This window comes from Dermochelys coriacea, chromosome 11, assembly GCF_009764565.3.
Source record: "Dermochelys coriacea isolate rDerCor1 chromosome 11, rDerCor1.pri.v4, whole genome shotgun sequence".
Lineage (NCBI taxonomy): Eukaryota > Metazoa > Chordata > Testudines > Dermochelyidae > Dermochelys > Dermochelys coriacea.
In genome coordinates this window covers 8,273,806-8,290,725 of record NC_050078.2, presented here as the reverse complement: position 1 = coordinate 8,290,725, position 16,920 = coordinate 8,273,806, and the positions used below count along the sequence as shown (strand labels likewise).

General features: G+C 43.2%; 1 protein-coding gene across 11 annotated transcripts in view; it reads right to left on the bottom strand.

The window, feature by feature from the left end:
- Positions 1–16,920, bottom strand: part of PTPN4 (protein tyrosine phosphatase non-receptor type 4) — a 225,338-nt gene that overhangs the window by 89,600 nt on the left and 118,818 nt on the right. For all 11 annotated transcript variants that reach the window (XM_043504907.1, XM_038422831.2, XM_043504913.1 and 8 more), the window contains one exon: positions 8,343–8,515. In XM_043504907.1, the coding sequence (XP_043360842.1) occupies positions 8,343–8,515 (173 nt within the window). The remainder of the gene's footprint in view (positions 1–8,342; positions 8,516–16,920) is intronic.

The following is a 16,920-nucleotide window of genomic DNA, read 5'->3' as shown; positions in this document are numbered from 1 at the left end:
CTTCTTTACCCTAACACTATCTTCCCCTCTCTCTCTCTGTGTATACACACACACACACACACACACACACACACACACACACTCACACTCTAAACTATACTTAAAACTAAGGGTACGTCTTCACTACCCACCGATCCGGGTCTACCGATCTATCGGGGATCGATTTATTGTGTCTCATCTAGACGCAATAAATTGATTCCCAAATCAACGCCTGTACTCCACCTCAGCAGGAGGAGTAAGCGGAGTTGACGGGGTAGCTGCCGCGGTCGACTCGCCACTGTGAGGACAGCGAGGTAAGTCGAACTATGATACTTTGAATAGCGAATAGTGTAGCTGAAGTTGCATATCTTAGTTCGAAGCCCCCCCCACAGTGTAGCCCAGACCTAACGAACTCTGAAAACAGAGTACAAAAACCACTGAGAAGCCGCCTTACCAAAGCAAGAGGGGTTTTTTCAGCAACTGTCATGGGCGGTAAGAAAGAACAGAGAGGGTGTGTGACTGGTGGTGCCCCTTATACCGGTGCATAAACATGCAACATCAGAGGTCGCTAGAGCCAGTCTGATGGATTAATCAGGTAATTTTAGTCCCATCAGACTGACATTAATTCTGGGCAAGATAATGGAGCAACTGATATTGGACTTAGTTAATAAGGCATTACATAATTAATGCCAATCAATATGGGTTTATGGAAAAGAGATCCTGTCAAACTAATCTGATTTTGTTGTTGTTGTTGAGATTTCAAGTTTGATTGATAAAGGTAACAGTTTTCATGTAATACATTTAGACTTGCATAAAGTATTTGACTTGGTATCACACAACATTTTGATTACAAAACAATGATATAAAATTAACATGGCACACATTAAATGGATTAAAACCTGACTGATAAATTTTTAAATGGAGAATCACCATCGAGCAGATGTTTCTAGTGGGGTCCCACAGGGATTGGTTCTTGGCCCTACGCTATTGAACATTTTAAATCTATGTCCTGGAAGAAAACAGAGTTTGCATATAACGAAAACACTGAGGGAGTGGTAAATAACGAAGAGGACAGAGCAATCTGGATCAATTGGTAAGCTGGGTGAAAGCAAACAATATGCGTTTTAATGAGGCTAAATGTAAATGTATAAATCTGGGAACAAAGAATGCAGGCCATATTGACACAATGGGGAACTCTATCCCAGGAAGCAGTGACTCTTAAAAAGATTTGGGAGTCAACGTGGATAATCAGCTGAACATGAGCTTCCAGTGCACTGTTGTGGCCAAAAGGGCTAAAACAATCCTTGGATGCATAAAAAGAGAAATCTCATATAGGAGTAGAGATGTAATTTTACCCCTGTATTTGGCACTGGTGCAACTGCTACTGGAATACTATGTTCAGTTCTGGTGTCCACAATTCAAGAAGATGAAACTGGAGATGGTTCAGAGACGAGCCACAAGGACGATTAAGGGATTGCAAAACATGCCTTTCAGTGACATACTCCAGGAGCTCCGTCTATTTAGCGTAACAAAATGAAGGTTAAGGGTGACTGATCACAGTCTATACATATCTACCTGGGAACAAATATTTAATAATGGTCTCTTCAATCTAGCAGACAAAGATCTAACACGATGCAATGGCTGGAAGTTGTAGCTAGACAAATTCATTCAGATTGGAAATAAGGAATAAATTACAGTGAGAGTAAATAACCACTGGCACAATTTACCAAAAGTCGTGGCAAATATCCATCATAGGCAATTTAAAAATCAAGACTGGATGTTTTTCTCAAAGATATGCTCAAGGAATTATTCTGGGGAAGTTTTATGGCCTGAGATATACTGGTCATGATCACAATGGTCCCTTCTGGCCTTGGAACCTATCAATCTATGAACCAGTAAATCATCTTCATCCTCCTCCGTCTGTTGCCTCTGACACTGTTTACTCTTATCATCTTACCTTCCCTTGTCTTCCGTGATTCTGTCCTTTCCTAGCTCTCCTCCTTTCTCACTAAATGCTCCTTCTGTATACTTTGGAGGATCCTCCTCACCTGCCTTCCAACTTCTCTGGGGCTCTGCCATTTTTGTGAAGGGTAGAGGTGGAAAGACAAGTAAGCACCATGGTACAGAGGTGTGGGGTGGGACATAAGGTTATGAGGTGTTTGTGTGTTTTCATATTATTATAAAAAGCAATGGATGAAGAGTTTGTACAGTCTCCGGTGCAACCTTCACACTGACAGAGTGTGTATAAGTAAAGTCCATGAGACACAGAAAAATTCCATACTAGCACCCCCCCGACCAGATCATCCTTTCAATGTATGGCACCAGGAGACATTCATAGCCTTTTGAGTATTCCCTTCTGATCATATACTGGAATTTAGTGCTATGCTTAAATGCATTTGCTTTAACTGTGAATTTGTAATGAAACTTGCCTGAATAATTAATTTCTGTGAGTCTAGGAGATATTAAGCATGCCAACCATCCATAAGAGAAGATTACTCAGCTTGTGCAGTAACTGAGGTCCTTCGAGATAGGTGTCCCTGTGGGTGCTCCACATTAGGTGTTTGTGCACCCCTGCGCTCGTAATCTGAGACTTTTGGTAGCAGTGCCCGGTTAGGTCGCAAATGTGCGGTCCCCATCACGCACCACCTCAGGAGGTTAACTGGTGCTGCGTGAACAACTTCCACTCTATTCCTTCTCTACTGCAGAGACTAAGGCAGCTACTCACAAGTAGAGGAGAGGAGGGAGGGTAGTGGAGCACCCACAGGGAGGGATATCTCAAAGAAGCTCAGTTACTGCACAAGGAGAGTAACCTTCTCTTCTTCTTCGAGTGCTGTCCCTGTGGGCGCTCCACATTAGGTGACTTCAAAGCAGTGCCCTCCAGTGGAAGGAGAGGGCTTCGGAGTTGAAGTAGTAAGAGAAGACAGTACAGCGAACCCAAAGGAAGCATTGGACATTGCCTGTTGTAACGTGAAATGCTGCGTAAAGGTATGGATTGAGGCCCAGGCTGCAGCCCTACAGATGTCCATGATGGGCACATTGTTAAGGAAGGCAACAGACATTCAAGAGGGCTCTGGTGGAATGTGTGCGAATCCTCATAGGGGGTTTCCAGTCACACTGATGGTAGCAGAAATCCACTTGGAGAACCTCTGTTTGGATATGACACTCCCTTTGGAGTGCTCAGTGGTGGAGACGAAGAGTCTGGGTGATTTACGACATCGTCTTGTTCTGTCTATATAAAAGGTCAATGCCCTCCACACGTCTGGCTGACCGTAACAGCCACTAGAAATGCCACCTTCATGGAAAGATGTAGGCATGAACATATAGTCATGGGTTCAAATGGGGAACTGGTGAGGGCTCGAATGACTAGGTGCAACAGGAGTGCATAGCTCAGGGTAGACACTGGTGAGGCCCTTGAGGAAATGTTTGGTGAGAGGATAAGCAAAGAGAGCGTTGATCCACCTTGTGGTGAAAAACTGTGATGGAGAAGTGAACTTGTATTGAACTCATGGAGAGGCCTGACCTTTAAATTCTAAGAGGTAATCTAATATTGAGGGTAAGGAGGCTAAAACGGATGCCACCTGTTTTTGCTGGCACCAAGCTTCAAATCTCCACCACTTTAATATGTACATGTGGCGGGTAGCTGCTCTGTGACTATTAAATAATATGTTTTGTACATCTTCCGAGCAGGTCTTCTCAGATCCCTTGAGCCATAGAGGAGCCACAATCTGAGATGGAGTAATTGCGGATCCAGAAGCACGGTGCTACCTGAGTCCTGGCAGATGAGGCAGAAGCAGGAGCGTGATTGGTGGATGGACCACCATCCTGAGAAGGTAAGGATAGCAGGTTTGTCAGGACCATGCCAGGGCTATTAGAATTACTTTTGCTCTGTCCTGCCTGATCTTGTGGATCACGCAGTTCAGGAGGGGGATGGGAGGGACGGCATGTAGGAGGGCAGCATTCCACTCAATGAGCAAGGTATCGCCCAAGGAATGTATGCCAAGACCTACCCTAGAGCAAAAACGGGGCTATTTGGTATTCTGTGTGGTTACAAAGAGATCTATCGCTGGGAACCTCCACTGTTGAAATATGAATTGGAGTACGTGGTTGTCCAGCTCCCACGCATGGTCCTGAGAAAAGTGCCTGCTTAGGGTATCTACAGTGGTGTTCTAGCATCCAGGTGGGCATGAGGTTGGGATGTGGATATTGTCTGATGTGCCATTGCCAGAGTCTCATGGATTCCATGCATAGGGAGTGTGAATGTGCTTCCCCTTGTCTGTTTATGTAAAACATACAAGCTATGCTCTCCATAAGGATCTGAATGGCCTTGTCTTTGACTACTGGAAAGAAGTGGGAGCAGGCATTGTGGATGGCTTGTTGTTCTAATAGATTTATATGGAGAAGGGATTCTGCAGGGGATCAGCAATTCTGGACAGAATGCAGACGCAGGTGTGCTCCGTCCTGGTATGGAGTTTCTTCCTCCTCTTCTTCTCCAGCTGGTTCTGAAGGTCCGATATCAAAGGTGCAGGAGATTGCTGCATGCTGAATCTAGATGTGGTGGTCAGTCCCTGTTGTGCGGGATACATTGCCCACGGGTTTCAGTATGTGCACTGGAGTTGGAGAGGCATAGGTGAACCCTAGGGTTGGCTGTACCACTGTAGATGTTTGGGATCAGTGTAATATGCCCCCTGAAAGGGTCCTGATTTGCGCGGCTCATGGTGGCCAGGAGATTGCGGAAGAGAATCTATTTGTCCCTCCTCATTGTCCTCATCCTTGCTTGAAAAAGGTGGAGCAGAGCGTGGTGGAATAGCAACAAGACACTGTGCCGAACACACCAGGGTCACACTGGTGCTGAGGATGGGAGAGTCAGGCGTAGATCTGATTAAGAGATCTTTGTGCCATAGGAACTTCTGTGGTGTCTGCATGATCTACACTAGGGGCTGTGTGACTGGTGGTGCCAGGAGCCGTGGCACATATGTCAGCACCGTAGGCTGTGCTTGTGTTTGCTCCGAGTGTGCATTGGTGTTCAAGTATTGAGCCACGGTCTGCATCGGTGCCACGCCGCTGTGTGTTGATCGCGGCTTTGGCTGAGTCGGTGCCGAGGCATAGGGTTTCCATTTCCACTTAGCACCTGTGTCCAAGCTGGCTCTTTTAGAGTCCTTAGCTCTCGCATTACCAGCAATGCTGGATGTGCTGAACGTGCAGTTGGTGCCAGCGCAGTTTGCCTGATCGCGGAACAGTACTTCTTGGCCAATTCCTGCGTTTGGGATATAGTTGGGGGTGCAGTTACTCACTTATTAGACACATTTTTAGCAGGCAGATCAGAAGTCTGAGCAGAGGAGAGACCTTGGTCAGAAGCATGGTTGGTGAGGCTTGTCCGGGGGATGGTCTGGGCTGCCCCGCACTGCCTGGCTCCGGCTTCCCGCCTCTGACCTGGCCAGAGGGTGGGCGTGGGGAGGAGAGGAAGATATGGAGCGTGTTCTTGCGTTACAGCTGGGGGGAGGGCAATACCCTCCATGTCCCCAACTCTGCTCATTTGCTCAGGGCTTCTGCCCCACAGGGAGCACCAGAGCTCAGGGCTCTGGGCTTCAGCCCTATGGGGGGTGCCAGGGATCAGGGCTTCAGCCATGGGGCCCCACGGACCCCTTGAAAGGGCTTGCCGACTCTCTGGGGGCTCCGGACACCTGGTAGAGAACCACTGATCTATTGTAGACAGGACATCAGGATACACACTTGCCAGGATACCGAAGAGCAGTTCTGTCAGCTTTCAGAGGGACCAGGCCAATGATTTTGAAGATGTGACAGAAGAAATTCTGAGAACATCTCAACAGATTAGAGTTTTCCCTTTTTGTAGCCAATAAAGATGAACAGCTTGAAATGTTCAATCTAATTTAAATGTCAGTCTCATCCTACTTGTTGATATTGCAATTATAAAATTTCCAAAACATTCTCGATAAATATCTAAGAAAAATAACCACAGATGAAGAGTATATCAATTTCATGTCACTGCCACAAAAACTTATATTATCTAATAAGCAATGTCAATTGTTCATAAGTTATCTTCTAGGATGCTAGAATATGATATATAACAGCATCCAAGCTCAATAATCATCACTATTTCCCATTTTCATTTCCTTTTGATGGTGAAAATACTAAAAATATAGATGTAATCTAAAAAGTCTCAAACTATCTACCAGAACTATGAATATGTGCAAAGTGAATCTGAGAAAATTATCAATTGTGGGTGCCAAAAGTTACTTCAATTATGACGAATTTAATAGAGCCTACCAATAATAGCCTATTTTTATTATTTGTGTTGTATTCCCTCCCTCTCCCCCCGTATAAGATCACAGAATCATAGAACTGGAAGACCTTGAGAGATCATCTAGTCCAGTCCCCTGCACTCATGGCAGGACTAAGTATTATCTAGACCATTCCTGACAGGTGTTTGTCTAACCTGCTCTTAAAAGTCTCCAGTTATGGGAATTCCACAACCTCCTTAGGCAATTTATTCCAGTGCTCAACCACCCTGACAGTTAGGAAGTTTTTCCTAATGTCCAACCTAAACCACCCCTGTTGTAGTTTAAGTCCATTGCTTCTTGTGCTATCCTCAAAAGCAAATGAAAAATGTTTTTCTCCCTCCTCCTTGTAATAACCTTTTATGTACTTGAAAACTTATGTCCCCTCTCAGTCTTCTCTTCTCCAGACTAAATGAACCCAATTTTTTCAATCTTCCCTCACAGATCTTTTCTAGATCTTTCATTATTTTTGTTGCTCTTCTCTGGATCTTCTCCAATTTGTCTACATCTTTCCTGAAATGTGGTGCTCAGAACTGGACACAATATTCCAGCTGAGGCCTAATCAGCACGGAGTAGAGTGGAAGAATAACTTATTGTATCTTATTACAAAATTCCTGCTTATACATCCCAGAATTTTTTTTTCTTGCAACGGTGTTACACTGTTGACTTGTATTTAGCTTGTAATCCACTCTGATCCCTAGATCCCTTTCTGCAGTACTCCCTTCCAGGCAGTCATTTCCCATTTTGTATGTATGCAACTGACTTTGCATTTGTCCTTATTTAATTTCATTCTATTTACTTCAAACCGTTTCTCTAGTTTGTCCAGATCATTTTGAATTTTAATGCTATCCTCCAAAGCACTTGCAACCCCTCCCAGCTTGGTATCATCCACAAACTTTATAAGTGTACTCTCTATGCCATTATTTAAATCACTGAAGATATTAAACAGACCCCGACCCAGAACTGATCCCTGTGGGACCCCACTTGATATGCCCTTCCTGCTTGACTGTGAACCATTGATAATTACTCTCTGGGAATGGTTTTCCAACCAGGTATGCACCCACCTTATAGTAGCTCCATTTAGGTTGTATTTTCCTAGTTTATGAGAAGGTAATGCCTTCATGAAGTATCAAAACCTTACTAAACTCAAGATATACCACATCTACCACTTCCCCACTATTCACAAGGCTCGTTTCCCTGTCAAAGAAAGCTATTAGGTTGGTTTGACAGAATTTGTTCTTGACAAATCCATGCTGACCATTACTTATCACCTTATTATCTTCTAGGTGTTTGAAACTGATTGCTTAATTACTTGCTCCATTATCTTTCCAGGTACTGAAGTTAAGCTGACTCGTCTAATTCCCCAGATTGTCCTTATTTCCTTCTTTATAGATGGGCATTATATTTGCCCTTTTCCTGTCCTCAGGAATCTCTCCAGTCTTTCATTACTTTTCAAAGATGATCACTAATGACTCAGATATTTCTTCTATCAGCTTCTTGAGTATTCTAGGATTATTCATCAGGCCCTGATGACTTGAAGACATCTAACTTATCTAAGTAATTTTAAACCTGTTCTTTCCCTGTTTTAGCCTGTGAGCCTACCTTATTTTCACGGGCATTCACTATGGTTGACAATGAATCGCTACTAACCTTTTTGATGAAAACTGAAACAAAAAAGTCATTAAAAACTTCTGTCATTTCCACATTTTCAGTTATTGTTTTACCCCCTCATTGAGTAACAGGCCTAGCCTGAAATGTAGAAACGTTGGGCTGAAAGGGACCTTGAGAAACCACTCAGTTCAGCCCCCTGGTGCTGTGGCACAACCAAGTAAACCTAGATCATCCCTGACAGGTGTTTGTCTAACCTGTTTTTAAAAACTTCCAATGATGGGGATTCCATAAGCTCCTTTGGAAGCCTACTCTAGACCTTAACTACCTTTATAATTAGAAAGTTTTTCCCAATATGTAACCTAAATCTCCCTTTCTGCAGATCAAGCCCATTACTTCTTGTCCTAACTTCACACCCCAGAATGATATCACCCTTTATTGCAGCCAACAATTACTTACCAGTACCGGAACTTTGAACCCAAAGTAAAATAATGTGCAAAGAAGTTCTTCTGAGGCGGCAGTGGTCTGTCCAATCGGAAGAATGTATGATGCTCAACGCAAGCTTTCCACAAATTCTTACATGCTCGGTAATTTACCATATTGAATCCCAGTAACATTTCTCTAGATTCATGCTAAAAAAGAAAAGTAAAATTTGATTTTAGAAAAATTATAATGCTTCCTTACCATGTTTAGGAAATGTATTTAAGATTATTATTGTTCACTGATAACACTTATATTTTCCAAACCAGAATAAAGCATTCTATTTCAGAGTATGTTTGAAGTGCCACTCTAACCACCCCAAGTTTACACATTTTAAAGCCCTTCTATGAATAAGTCCAACAATGTGTGTTTTAAGATTTTTCTCTTTAATGATCCTGCTCTCAGTGCAGCAACAGGGTCTCCCCAGGGTCTCACTAGGTGTCTAGTGAGCCTGAAGGAATTCTCAGCTGGGGAGAAGATGTTGCTACCGATAGACCAACTCCCAGCTATTATGCTCGGATGCTATGACAGAGGAAAGAAATCCTAAAAACCTTGCCTCCCTGTTCCAAGACTCCAACAAGAGTGAGGAAGAGAAAATAGTCTGCAGAAGAGAAAAGTGAGTGGGGATTTGATAGAAGCCTTCAACTACCTGAAGGGGGGTTCCAAAGAGGATGGAGCTTGGCTGTTCTCAGTGGTGGCAGATGACAGAACAAGGAGCAAAGGTCTCAAGTTGTAGTGGGGGAGGTCTAGGTTTGATATTAGGAAACACTATTTCACTAGGAGGGTGGTGAAGCACTGGAATGGGTTACTTAGGGAGGTGGGGGAATCTCCATCCTTAGAGGTTTTTAAGGCCTGGCTTGACAAAGCCCTAGCTGGGATGATTTAGTTGGTTTTGGTCCTGCTTTGAGCAGGGGATTGGACTAGATGACTTCCTGGGTCTCTTCCAACCCTTATCTTCTATGAGTCTATGATAAGAGAGTACGCCTTAGCCCTAATGGTTTAGAGGAGAAGAGGAAGCAAGCTGGCAAGCATGCACACATGAGAGTTAAATGATGGGAAGATGGTACAGCCACTGTTGATAAACTCAAGAACAGCTAAGATATTGTTGTATCAACCAGGCAAGGTACTAACAAGCTTCAACAGGACTTTATTTTCAAACATCTAAACACCACAGATATTCAACTCTGTGTAAATACCTTTATCGTGCTTACTAGTAGGAGGGGCAGAGCAAGGGTATCAGATGCTGGAAAAGCTGGCAATTGAGGGAGTTTGTTACTAGCCATGGTAGTTAAGATACAACCAGTGCTAACTTGGCTCTCTCTCAAGCAGAAGGTTGGGTTTAGTACATTTCACCTGCTTTTGTTTACTAGTTGCAGCATCCTCCTTCGAAGACGCTTGCTGGCTGGCTAGTTCCCCCTCCAAGCAACTGAGACTCATCCCTCCTTTACCTTCTTGGAATACTGGAACAGTTTCATCATGCAGAGGGAAATTAGTGCATGGGACAGAACAACCAAGGGGCCTAACAGTATGTAGTACTCACTGAAGTCCCACATGTGGAGAGCTTGCACAATTGGGCCCAAGAGCTGCAAATGTAAACATTTTCAAAAGAAGCTAGAGGAAAGAAACCATTCCATAGTATGAACTAACTGCATAAGTGGACAGACTTTGTAGGGTTCATGACAACCAATTTCATCCATGAACATGCTATGCACAAGTCAAAGTATACTTTGACACAATCTCGAAAAATCTGAAGTCGAATTTGTAATGATTGGAGTTTTAACAGAGAAAATGCATTCCCTGCTCAGTCATCACAACTTAGTTTCAATTAATTATTTAAACACAGATAAAGGGCTTGTCTACATAGCATGGCAAAGCAATCCAGAGTGGAGTGATTTATACAGCACATTAACATGCTGTGCTCTAACTGCCCTGTGTAAATCCTGCTGGGGCATTCTAAAAGGTACGAGAGGATTATAGTCACGTCTATACTACTACTTAAGTTGACCTAATTTGCATCGCTCACAGGTGTGAAAAAGACACCCCCCGAGCGACGCAAGTTATAGTGACTTAAGCGCTTTCTACACCAGCGCTATGTCGACGGGAGACACTCTGCCACCAACATAGCTTCCACCTCTCTCAGAGGTGCAGTAATTATACCGATGGGAGACGGCTCTCCTGACGTCACAGAGTGACTTCAACAGATACGCTACAGCGGCGCAGCTGCATCGCTGCAGCTGTGCCCATGTAGCACTTCTAGTGTAGACTGGCGCTGTGTAAAAGAGAAGTAGATAACTTTTAGAGTGTGTCAGCAGGATCTACATGGGGCAATTAGAGCACAGCACATTAGAACATTTTACAAACACTCCTTTAGTGGGCTTTGCCAGCACCACGTAGACTTAAAACCCATAATCTGTTAAAAGCAGGTGACCTATTCTTTACTTATGCTGACACCTCACGACACTGCCGAATTAGAGAATAAACCTATCTCGTAAATAATTAACGGATGACGTACTTGCCTTTTTGAGGACTGCTGTCATTAAAACCTTTAATATTTAAAAGTATTTTTAAAATATGTATATAGAACTATTAAAAAGGTCTGTAGAACATTTTTTTTCACTTTTAAAACTAATTTAATATCATACAGCATTGCATATTTAGCCTCAATTACAGCTACTCAACTCCTGTGTTATTTGTACATTTAAACATAACTGAGAAATATGCCAAACACAGTATTATTTGCATTTTTGTTGTTTTTTCAGGCACCCAGAGTACTGGTTGACAAATTTTTATAAATCCAAATAAATAAGTGTCCACTCAGAGACTAAGTCCTGATTTATTATAGGAATAATAACTTGAATAAGATTTTTGGTAGTTTGGGTAGTCGACACCATTTCTAGGTTTGACTAAACATTAGTTTTAAGTAGATGACATTTAAAAGAGTTAAATATGAGTTTGCCATTCATTTGGCTATTCATGTCTGAGATCTCCAAGGAATGAAAATAAAGACCTTGCTGTTTGTGTGCAACTGCTAAGCAGAGCGTAAAGGGATGAGGATAATTTGTTGATATAGATAAGGTGACGTGTGTGAGAAATTGAAGAAATTCTTTAGCATTTAGTACATTCTGCTATAAGTAGCAAGAAACCTTCCTTGTATATGAAAGGTTGGAAAAGATAAAAAAGATAAAGAAGTTATATTTGTGTCGATCTCGTTACCCTGCCGGGATCCAGTAAACACTCATCAAAAACATTCACTCAAAAAAAAAAAATCACAATAAGAGAAAGTTAAGGGTTTGCAAGATCCTTTTCCTGAAGCCTTGGCATAATAGTATTTCTCTCAACTATTTTCTAGAGAAGTAATAATTCATTGTGTCCCAAATTTAGAATATTTTCTACGTTTAATTGTTTGGGGCCAGACCTTGAGCTTGTTAAGTGGTAGGGCAAATACGGGATGTATGTATTGCTGCTACACATTGTGACAAAGTTCCTGCTCTACCTTGGTGGGTCTTGCGCTTATTGGCGGATTTGCTTGCCTTGGAGCTTCACCCTCAGCTTGGCCGTTTTTCTGAATTCACAGTCCAGGTTGACTCCTCCTGTGTCTGACCAGGAGTTGGGAGGATTTGGGGGGAACCCAGGCCTGCCCTCTTCTCCGGGTTCCAGCCCAGGGCCCTGTGGAATGCAGCTGTCTAGAGAGCCTCCTGGAACAGCTGTGCGACAGCTACAATTTCCTGGGCTACTTCCCCATGGCCTCCTCCCAACACCTTCTTTATCCTCACCATAGGACCTTCCTCCTGGTGTCTGATAATGCTTGTACACCTCAGTCCTCCAACAGTCCGCGTTCTCACTCTCAGCTCCTAGTGCCTCTTGCTCCCAGCTCCTCACATGCACACCACAAACTGAAGTGAGCTCCTTTTTAAAACCCAGGTGCCCTGATTAGCCTTCCTTAATTGATTCTAGCAGCTTCTTGATTGGCTGCAGATGTTATCAGCCTGTCTTAATTGTATCCAGAAGGTTCCTGATTGTTCTGGAACCTTCCCTGTTACCTTACCTAGGGAAAAGGGACCTACTTAGCCTGGGGCTACTATTACTCTCCTATAGCCATCTGGCCTGAACCCGTCACAACATGCAGTTTCTTTTCTGTGAACAAGAAGGGTCTCCCCCTGCAGTGCTTTCAAACTGACAAACTTTTACAATCACATTATGTAATTATTTAAAGAAAAACGTACATAGTAATGTAAATTGGGTGAGCAGGAGGCATTTCAAATACATAATAATAATTATCTAAATAATAGAGTTTTTACAACACTGTTTACCAAAAGTCAAAACTTCAATTGTGTGTGAAAAATGCAAACAAAATAAAATGGACTACAAAGTGGTTCTTTAAATTCTTACCCTCCAAAGCTGAAATGTTTAAATTTCTTTTCTTAAAATATTTCATGAAAACAAATTACACAATCTAAAAGGCTGGCATAATCATATGGGGTAACAGTTCCAAAAGCATCAAAGTGACTAACAAACCTAATTCCCATTTAAAAGAGACTTAAAATTTACAAATCAATTGGACTTGGGCTTTCAAGTGCTTAAGGTACTTTCAGAAATTTTACCTGTGATCACTAACTCACTTCACAGGTAGATAAAAAACCTTAGTCTTCAACTTAATTCCTCAGAGCTCATTTAAAGGGTATGGGTTCTCTGGTGAAAATGGTAAGAGTCTGTTTTGTTTCTATTACATACATTTCAAATAACTTTGAGGTCACAACAGGTACAGTAAGCCAGAGGCTTGTGTGACTGATAATTACATCAAAGCCTCAAACTGTTCTGCATTGCAGGTAAACCTAGATTATCTGAACAGCTCAAGAGACTTCCAAAACATTTGGATAATAAAGTGTTTCAGATAAGCAGAATTTGCTTTTATGAGAATTTTCAATATAGGACTATATATATTTTTTCTTGGTTTATGCAACGTTTTGAAACCAGAAAAACACTTTTATTATTCATGCACAAAAGTGACTCCTTACCTTTTGGCAGATTTATTTTAAAACTATTTTCAGATGTATTTATATGTAAAAATTTTTGCATGGGGTTTTAACCATATGATTTCTTGCAGAGTCACATGAAGGTCAATATGTGCTGTATGAGGTAAGACTCCATAAAATTCTGTGAAAAATGCATCCCCCTGGAATCTGATCTCATTTCATTTGTGAATGGTAGAATTCAGACATCAGAGATAATCAGACCAATTACAAACCTCCAAGTTGTTTGCTTAAATTAATTTAGATATTGCTATCCTAGTTATTAAGAAGGTTTAAAGGCAAATTCTAATCTCAGATTCAGCTACTTCACTCCTGCAAACTTCAGTGGAAGTTACTTACACACACACTTGGAGCCAAAATCTGACCTTTGGGGTATTACAAGTCAGTGTACTGTTTAAAAACTGCCTTCTTTTCCATAAATATTATTTAACATACATGATAAATCACAGTGCTGAGATATTCCCCAAACTCAAAATTGTGTTATCATCCTTAATTGCGTTTATGCCTATTCCTGCCATTTCTTCCTTCACACAACATCCAAAATCCATCCCTTCTTGTCAATGCCTACCACCAAAACATTTGCCTTTGCCTTCCTGGACTACTACTTGGCCTTAGTGATACACACTATGCTCCAAAATGCAGCTGTCAAACATTTCTTGCAGTCTGACCACATCACCCTCTTTATAAGTCTCTTCTTCTAGCCTGACTGCTCCTTCTGCACCAATTTCAAATTCTTCAGCCTCACTTTTCAAATTCTGCACAGCTCTGTTCCTGGCTACAGCTATATCACTGGTCACCAACAACTCTTGTCAAGATCCTACAGTATACCTATTTCCTCTCTAGCCCAACAGCCCTATTTTCCTTCTCTAACAAGCACCTCCCATGTCATCTTCTATACTTGGAATATCTTCCTTAATAATGTACATTACATACACCTCCCCAAAATCCTCCTTCTCAATCTACTTAGTTATTCTGCATTCAGTGGTCCACTGATTTCCTTTAAAGAATAAGCAAGAACCATATAAAGACAGAGCTAACCTGGATGTGTTAGTTGTATGACCTTATTCTAGGTATTAATACAAGTTTACATACCTGGATCTAACTGGAGGTTCTTCAAGATGTGTGGTCCCTATCTGTAGTCCTCAAAGGGTTATGTGCATGTGCCTTGCACCTGGAGACAGAGCTTTTCAAAGCAGTATTGCTCAGCGGTCCATACACGAGCCCTTGTATTGCCTCCAAGTTTCACCAGAGGTGATAAAGGGCGGGGCAGCCCGGCCATGTCTCCATTTCCTTTTCCACTGCAGACTTACACAGCCACAGCAGAGGGAAAGGAGGGTGGGACTGAAATACAGATCGGGACCAAACATCTCGAAGAACCTTGTGACAAGTAACCAACCTCCTCCTCCTCTTCAAGTGACGTTCCCTACTGTATTCCATAGAAGGTGATTGACAAGCAGTACCATGAGAGGCAGAGGGTGCAAGGAAGATGGCTGAACCGTAGAATGGAGGACCGCTGTGCCAAATGAGGTATACGTCGCAGAATCATGTACAGAGCACAGTGAGAGGAAAAGGTGTGTTCTGAACTCCATGTGACCGCCTTACGTATGTCCACAAGGGGCACGTTGTGTAACGCAGCTGTTGTTGATGCTTGCACTCTCGTGGAATGGGCTCATATCCCATCTGGTGGGGAGAGACCTGACAAGAAATAGCAGCGAATAATGCACCCTGAGACCCACTTACAGATTCTCTGGGTGGAAATGGCCTGTCCTTTAATTCTCTCCAGTATGGTGACAAATAGTTTGCGAGAGTTCCAGATCAGCTTTGTCCTTTGTAGATAAAAGGCCAGGGCCCTATGCACATTGAGGGAATAAAGCCGCCATTCCTCGTTCGAGGCACGTAGTTTTGGAAAGAAGGTAGGTGGGTATATGGGTCAGTTGAGGTGGAATTGTGAAACTACCTTTGGCCGAAACTTGGGATGCAATTGTAGTGAGATCCTGTCCTTGTGGAACATGGTGAAATGGGTTTTTTGCCATCATGGCTCCCAACTCACCAACCATCCTTGCTGAGGTAATGGCAACAAGGAAAGTGATCTTTCTGGAAAGGACAGAGTGCAGGAGGCCAAGGGATGGGTAAAAATCGACTGATCTGCCACAGAAGGATGGAAGGCACTAATGGTGGCTGCATGCACTCTGATACAGCTGAGAGCAAGTCCCAAGACGTTCACATGGAGGAGACATGAGATGTCCACAGATTCAGGGGCAAGACCTTGCTGTTGGACCCAGCAGGTGAAGCGTATCCATTTGGCCTGATAGGATTGCCTCGTGCAGTCCTTTCGGCTACTGGAGAGGATGTCTTGCACTGCCAATCAGCATTCTCATGCTAATAGTGGTGTCCATCCAAACACCATGCTGTCAGGTGTAGCATCCATGGATCTGGATGCCTGATTCTGCTGTTGTGTTGTGTCAGCAGCTCTGGAAATCTCTGGAGTGGGAGTGGAGGTTAATTTTGACATGCGGAGAAGAGGAGGGAACCAGAATTGGTGAGGCCAGAATGGCTGTCGCTCTCTCCCACCAGAGTTTGTAGAGGACACAGGATAGGAGTGGTGGTGGGGGAAGGTGTAGTTTGTCCGGTGTGACCAATCGACAACCAGAGTGTCGCCCACTGAGCGGGCACTGAGTCCTCTCCTGGAGTAATATTGGGTGCATTTGATCTTGGTGTGAGATGCAAAGAGGTCTCTAGTTCACATTCTGCACGCCAGGCAGGTAGGCTGCTGACAAAAGGATATGATGCTCGGATGCACCATTCCCAGAGGCGAATCACTTCCATAAACAGCGCTGAGGATATCCCGTTGTTTATGTAGTATACTGTGGTGGTGTTGTCTGATATGATGAGGACGTGACAATAGCAGGTAGCTGGTAAGAACAGGTGGCATGCTTTGCGTACTACCTGAAGTTTGAGAATCTCGATGTGCATCCTGTCCTCTCGCGTGGCCCACGTGATTTGTCATGTGATCTTCAATATGAGTGCCCCAGCTTGAGAGTGATGTGTCCGTTATGACTGTCACAGTCAACAAGGAAGGAAGGAAGGGCATCTAGGAGCAGACTTATTTCAGGTCTGTCCAACACACTGAAGAGAAAAGATGACCTCCGGTGGAATGTTGAGTATGGTATCCATGGATTGGTGCACAGGAGAATAGACTCTTTGCAGCCATAGCTGTAGACAGCAAAAGGTGCAGGTGGGCAAAGAGAGTAATGTATGAGCATGCCACCATGTATCCTAGGATGGAGAGGCAGATCCTGGCTGAGACCAAAGGGCTAGAGGTTATCAGGGCTATTTGGTCCAGTAGGCTCTGGAATCTGCCATGGCAGATATGTTCGTGCGGAGATCGCATTGATGCACACTCCTATGAATTCCAGGACCGAGTAGGGTGCAAAGTTGATTTTTCCATGTTGCTGTTAACTCCTAGAGAGGAGCAGAGAAGAAGCTGGGATGTCAATGCTTGAGCTTCCTCTTTGGACTGCGCTGCC